This window comes from Sinocyclocheilus anshuiensis, unplaced genomic scaffold (assembly GCF_001515605.1).
Source record: "Sinocyclocheilus anshuiensis isolate Anshui unplaced genomic scaffold, SAMN03320099.WGS_v1.1 scaffold1312, whole genome shotgun sequence".
NCBI classification, from domain to species: domain Eukaryota; kingdom Metazoa; phylum Chordata; class Actinopteri; order Cypriniformes; family Cyprinidae; genus Sinocyclocheilus; species Sinocyclocheilus anshuiensis.
This window is the reverse complement of record NW_015544237.1, coordinates 486,932-493,922: the sequence shown is the minus strand read 5'-3', so window position 1 is coordinate 493,922 and position 6,991 is coordinate 486,932. Positions and strand designations below refer to the sequence as shown.

Here is a 6,991-nt window from a genome sequence, read left to right as displayed (position 1 = left end):
GTGGACACACACACACACACACACACACACACACACACACACACACACACACACACACACACACTCTCTCTCTCTCAGTCACACACACACACTCTCTCCCCCTCACTCACTCAGTCACTCACTCACACACACACACACACACACTCACACACACACTTTTTGTAATCTCAAAAAAAAGCAAGTATTGGATCAGTTTTTTATGACACTTTTTATGTTCACTTCCCATGATTCTGATATGTTCATGACAGAAAACATATAAGCTACAGTCCAGAAAGACAATTTTAAATCCACAGCAGTAAAAAAAAAAAAAAAAAAAAAAGACTAGAAATAAGGCTTGTGTGTTTGGGCAGTTTCAATAAACACCAGATCAAATTTAGACAGTTACATCAAGTTTTGTATGGCAGGATTCTGATTCTAGAAATGTGAGGAGGATATCTCTGTCTACAGTAAACACCTGTATTGTAAATGCACACGGGCTTCTTCCGAGATTCTCCATGCATCTGTTGATCTCTCTGCTTATGTGTGTAGATTATTTGGTTTTATTTGAAAAACAGAAGCATGCTGAATCTCTGGTTTCAACAGCTGTGTGGTCTGATAAGTAATTAATGTGATGAGCACAAGAAAAACACATTTGCATCTGAAAAGCATACGTTACACATTTTTACTGTTTTAACATAAGAGCCTGATACAAAAGCTTGCACGTTCTGATTTTTTGTGCAATGATTATCTATAAGTTGCATTTTGAGTAATTTATTCCGCAATCATCAGGTGCATCAGTGAGCGAGCATCATCTTTTTGTTTGACAGACACAGACGGAATAACAGCCTTAAAAAAGCCAAACTCGTGATTACGGTCAGTTCCACGGGAATGCATGAACTGAAAACATGGAAAGCTTGAATGCAATGTAAATCGCTTTGGATTAAAAGTGTCTACCTAATGCAGAAATTATGAATGATGATGCATCTTGCATGACCATACCCTATATATTGGCCAAATATTATACACTATACCAGTCAAAAGTTTTTGAACAGTAAGATTTTTTATGTTTTTTAAAGAAGCCTGCATTTATTTGATCCAAAGTACAGCAAAAACAGTACAATTCTAAAATATTTTTACTATTTTTATCTGAATATATTTTAAAAAGTAATTTATTCCTGTGATTTCAAAGCTGAAATTTTAGCATCATTACTTCAGTCACATGATCTTTCAGAAATCATTCTAATATTTTGATTCATTTATTATTATTATTATTATTACGTTGAAAACAGATGAGTAGAATTTTTTCAGGTTTTTTTGATGAATAGAAAAAGTTCAGAAGAACAGCATTTATCTGAAATAGAAATATTGTTTCTTTATCGTCACTTTTGATCAATTTAAAGCATCCTTGCTAAATAAAAGTATTAATTTCTATAATTTCTTTACCAAAAAATAAAAAGTAAAAAATACTGACTCCAAGCTTTTGAATGGAATAGTGTATAATGTTACAAAAGCTTTTTATTTCAGATAAATGCTGATCTTTGGATTGTTCTATTCATCAAAGAATCCTGAAAAAAAATGTATGCAACTGTTTTAAATATTGATGACAATAATAATAAATATTGTTTCTCGAACAGCAAATCAGCATATTATACTGATTTCTGAAGATCATGTGACACTGAAGACTGGAGTAATGATGCTGAAAATACAGCTGCACATCACAGAAATACATTACAGTTTAACAGATATTCAAATACAAAGCAGTTATGTTAAATAGTAAAAATATTTCACAATATTACTGCTTTTGCTGTACTTTGGATCAAATAAATGCAGGCTTGCTAAACAGAAGAGACTTCTTTAAAAAACATTAAAAATCTTACTGTTCAAAACCGTTTGAGTGGTAAGTATATCAGTGTTTATGAGCTTATGATGTTTCGTATAACCCTCATTCTGTTCTTCATGGTAGCTGTTGTGATGATGGAGTTTAATGTGTGTGTGGTTTTGTAGGCCTTGTGTAAGGATAAACTTTACCCTGGAATGCATGTGTTTGCCAAAGGATACGGGAAGAACAAAGAGCCTCTGCGTGCTTACGTCCTCACCTTCATCATCGGCCTGGCCTTCATCCTGATCGGTAAACTACACCCCACCTAATGCTGACTTATCTGCTTATTATACACTAATGACAGAGACTGTGTCTAAAATCCAGTGTGTTGGTGTTTCAGCTGAGTTAAACATCATCGCTCCCATCATTTCCAACTTCTTCTTGGCCTCTTACGCCTTGATAAATTTCTCTGTTTTCCACGCGTCGCTGGCGAACTCCCCAGGCAAGTGTTCACTGATGAAACTGAAAATGAGCATGATGTTGACACTGTTCGCTTCAGACAGTTTCAGACAGTATCGTGAGTAATTCACAGATCTCCGTCTGAACAGGGTGGCGTCCGAGTTTCAAATACTATAACAAGTGGGTGTCGTTAGCCGGAGCCGTGCTGTGCTGCGTGGTGATGTTTGTGATCAACTGGTGGGCGGCGCTGTTCACCAACGTCATCGTCCTGGCGCTCTACATCTACGTCAGCTACAAGAAACCAGGTATGTTCTGTTTTCAGTTCATTTCTATGATTATGTGGTAACACTTTACCAAAAGGTCTCATTTGTTGCAATAAAATGTAAGAATGAACAGATCAATATTATGCATTTTTTAAAAAGTGAAAAATGCACACATGAATTGTTCATAATAAGATCAATAATATGCATTTTTTTAAAAAGTAAAAAAAATGCACATATGAATTGTTCATAAGATCAATAATATGCATTTTTTAAAAAGTAAAAAAATGCACATATGAATTGTTCGTAATTTGATTAATAATATGCATTTTTTAAAAAGTAAAAAAAAAATGCACGTATGAATTGTTCACAATAAGATCTTATGCATTTTTTTTAAAAGTGAAAAATGCACATATGAATTGTTCGTAATTTGATTAATAATATGCATTTTTTAAAACGTGAAAAATGCACATATGAATTGTTCATAATAAGATCAATAATATGCATTGTTTAAAAAGTACAAAAATGCACGTATGAATTGTTCGTAATTTGATTAATAATATGCATTTTTTAAAAAGTGAAAAATGCACACATGAATTGTTTACAATAAGATCAATAATACACATTTTGAAAAAGTGAAAATGCACATTAATTGTTCACAATGAGATCAATAATATGCATTTTTAAAATATATAGGGTGAATTTTTAGTTCATGTCGACTAATGCAGTGCTGTAAATGACATGGAGTAACGATAAGCAATATAATTTTCACAGCATTTAATATATGTATTTGTTAATGTTAGTTAATTAAAATTCAGTTGTTCATTGTTTGTTCATGTTAGTTAATTAACTAAAGTTAATGTAGCCTTCCTGTAGATCTTGGAACTGATCACATGTATATCTTGAATGCAACGCGAGTCACTTTGGATAAAAGCGTCTGCCAAATGCATAAATGTAATTGTGGTTCATGATAAAGGCATAGTTCACCCCAAAATAAAACTTCTGACACTATTTACTTACCCTCGTGTTGAATTTCTTTCTTCTGTTGAACAATGAGTGTAACCAAACAGTTGCCGGTAGCCAATGACTTCCATAGTATTTTTTTTAACCCTAATATGGAAGTCAATGGCTACCGTCAACTGTTAAATTGCCAACATTCTTCAAAGCATCTTTTGTGTTCCACACAAGAAAGAATCTCGTACAGGTTTGGAACAACATGAGGGTGAATAAATGATGATCATTTTTATTTTTGGGTGAACTATTACTTTGTATTGTAAAGTGTTATCAGTTATGTTTTAAAAATTCATAAATCATAACTGAGTGTCAAAATGCATCTTTCTGCTGCAGATGTGAACTGGGGTTCGTCGACACAAGCGCTGATGTACAATCAGGCACTGACTCACAGTCTGCATCTCACGGGGGTTGAGGACCATATCAAGAACTTCAGGTGATCCACCGACAGATGCTGAAGCTGTCATATGTGACTCTATAGAGACCCAAAACCTCTCTGAAATAATTTTTTCCCACAGGCCTCAGTGTCTCGTAATGTCCGGATACCCAAACTCAAGACCAGCGCTGCTGTATCTAGTGCACGCTTTCACCAAAGACGTGGGCTTGATGGTCTGTGGCCACGTGCGCACGGTATGTAATTTCAATTAATTATCTTTGCAGTTATGAGCAGTTACTTAATTATGATTTCAAGAGGTCTTAAATTGCGGTACGGAAAAACCAGAATTGCGATATGGCTCAATGTGACGATTAAACTTCAAAAGGCTATGATTTCATTGAATAAACACGAGCGCTGCAGTGCTGCGCTGCTTTGTGTATTGCCGTTACCAGGAAAACAGTTATATTTCTGCCATTCCGAAAGCGCCACCTGCTGGCAGAGAATGAATGTGCATTTTTAATAAGCCCGTCTGCTGTTTTTGTTCAGACCAATGTGAAAATCCACCCACACACAGAGCTGTAAATGTGAACTGGTGGATCGATAAGAAGATCATTTTTTAGTTAAGAGATATTTTTTAGTTAATATAACAATTTATTGATAATAATTGTTTAAATTAACATAATAATTAATACGTTTGACTCATCCGTTTTCTTAAAAATGGTTTAAAGGCTGTGAAGTGTATCATTTCATAAAACTTTTTGTTTTTGTGAAAACTTGTATCTGAACTGTAAATCATGCTTTTTACAGTTTAAAAAAGTCTTAAATTTGAGCTTAAAAATCCTGCAGAAACCCTTTTTCTTGCATTTTCCCGCAGGGATACCGTAGGCCGAACTATAAGGACATGATGAACGAGCAGGTGCGCTATCAGCGCTGGCTGCTAAAGACCCGAATCAAAGCCTTTTACACTCCTGTGTTTGCTGATGATCTCAGACAAGGAGCCCAGTATCTCCTGCAGGTCAGAACAAAGAGCTCATGTAATGAACTGAATCAGAACACATTTAAAACTAAGAGTAAACCTGATGTTGTCGGGATTCACAGACCACTGGTTTGGGTCGCCTAAAACCCAACACACTGGTGTTTGGCTTTAAGAACAACTGGAGGGACGGTGAGATGAAGGATGTGGAAACCTACATCAACACCATCCAGTGAGTCTGACTGTGTGACGCTCTTCATGTCTTCATCTTAAAGAACTGAAATCTTCATCTGAATGATCGCTGTGTGTGTTACAGTGACGCGTTTGACCTGCAGTTCGGGGTGGTTCTCTTGAGACTGAAGGAAGGTCTCGACATCTCTCACATTCAAGGTCGAGATTCCTGGTTAAAGTGTAAATGGTTTGAGTCTTTTCATCAGTGATTCTAACTCTGCTTCTGTTGGTCTTTCTTCAGATGAATTTCAGACCTCGCAGGAGAAAGCTCCTGGAATGAAGGATCTCTTGGTGTCCATCAACATCAAAGACTTTGACAGCGATTCCTCAAAACCGTCATCTAAATCCACCAGCTGCCAAAGCAGCCCGCTCATCTTCAGAGGTCAGAAAACAATGACATAATGCACATTTAAAAGTAAATTTGCTCACCCGCAGGATCATCTGAGATCAGGATGAGTGTGTTTCTTCATCACATTTGGAGAAACGTAGCATTGCATCACTTGCTCACTGCAAGTGAATGGGTGCCGTGAGAATGGGAGTCCAAACAGCTGATAAAAACATCACAATAATCCACAAGTAATCCACAGCACTCCAGTCCATCAGTTAACATCTGGAGAAGACAAAAGCTGAAACAAAGCCAGCATTAAGACGTTTTTAACTAAAATACATGTCCATAATCCATAATAACGCTTCCTCCAGTGAAAAAGAGCATCTGCTGTTGTCTCTCACGTCAAAACCCAGCCACATATTTGATTAGAGCTGTTTAAACGCTGCTTGATCTGTGCAGATTTCTCTCCTGATTCAGACCAGAACACTTTTTCACTGGAGGAAGCGTTATTATGGATTATGGAATGGACTGTTAACTGATGGACTGGAGTGCTGTGGATTACTTGTGGATTATTGTGATGTTTTTATCAGCTGTTTGGACTCTCATTCTGACAGCACCCATTCACTGCAGAGTATCCATTGCTGAGACACTGATGCAATGCTACATTTCTCCAAATCTGATGAAGAAACAAACTCATCCTAATCTCGGATGATCCTGAGGGCGAGTAGGTACATTTTCATTTTTGGTCGAACTATTCCTTTAATGAGTGTTCCTGCGATGAGTGTAAACTGTAAAAATCTTGATTAGAGACTGAAGTCAAGTCGTATTGTGTTCCCATTAGAGCCACTCCAAATATCCTCCAGTTCATGAACCTCCTGCAGTTTCCTTCGATGCATGAATGTACAGATTTGTATTCTTCTGAACATCATGTTACATGCACTCACAGAATTAGTTCATAGCAAATATTAATTTTCCATGAAACGGCTTTGTGCATCTCAGATTCGTGTTAATCTGTATCTGGTAAACTGATGCTAATTTCTCTTCTCTGACGATGCATGTGTGATTTCAGACACCAAGAAGCCTCCGATGCAGCTCAGTCCTGCGGATGAGAAACTTCTGGCCGCCAGTCAACAGTTCCAGAAGAAACAGAGCAAAGGAACCATCGATGTTTGGTGGCTGTTTGACGACGGAGGTAAAGAGTGTAGTTTTATGATTGAATGTTTGTCTTTATTATGCTCTCTGAGAGTTTGTAGCTTTAATAAATGACACTGCGATTGATTACTCGTTGTAGGCTTGACACTTTTGATACCGTATTTGCTAACCAACAAAAAGAAATGGCGCGACTGCAAGATCCGTGTGTTCATTGGAGGAAAGATAAACAGGATTGACCACGACCGCAGAGCGTGAGTATAACCTGTGTTAAAGGGGTCATAGGATGCTACATGCACTTTTACAAGTTGTTTGAACTGAAATGTGTGTTGGCAGTGTGTGTACACAACCACCCTATAATGATAAAAATCCACCCAGTGGTTTTTTTTAATCTGGTTAAATGTTT

The 6,991-nt window shown here is 36.8% G+C and overlaps 1 protein-coding gene across 1 annotated transcript in view; it reads left to right on the top strand.

Moving 5' to 3' along the window:
- The window catches only part of LOC107697601 (solute carrier family 12 member 2-like), a 23,181-nt gene that overhangs the window by 10,945 nt on the left and 5,245 nt on the right, over positions 1-6,991 (top strand). The window contains exons 12-22 of the mRNA XM_016498398.1: positions 1,984-2,107; positions 2,199-2,300; positions 2,407-2,562; positions 3,865-3,964; positions 4,047-4,158; positions 4,779-4,919; positions 5,003-5,109; positions 5,194-5,267; positions 5,350-5,490; positions 6,506-6,628; positions 6,728-6,839. Of these exons, the coding sequence (XP_016353884.1) occupies positions 1,984-2,107; positions 2,199-2,300; positions 2,407-2,562; positions 3,865-3,964; positions 4,047-4,158; positions 4,779-4,919; positions 5,003-5,109; positions 5,194-5,267; positions 5,350-5,490; positions 6,506-6,628; positions 6,728-6,839 (1,292 nt within the window). The remainder of the gene's footprint in view (positions 1-1,983; positions 2,108-2,198; positions 2,301-2,406; positions 2,563-3,864; positions 3,965-4,046; positions 4,159-4,778; positions 4,920-5,002; positions 5,110-5,193; positions 5,268-5,349; positions 5,491-6,505; positions 6,629-6,727; positions 6,840-6,991) is intronic.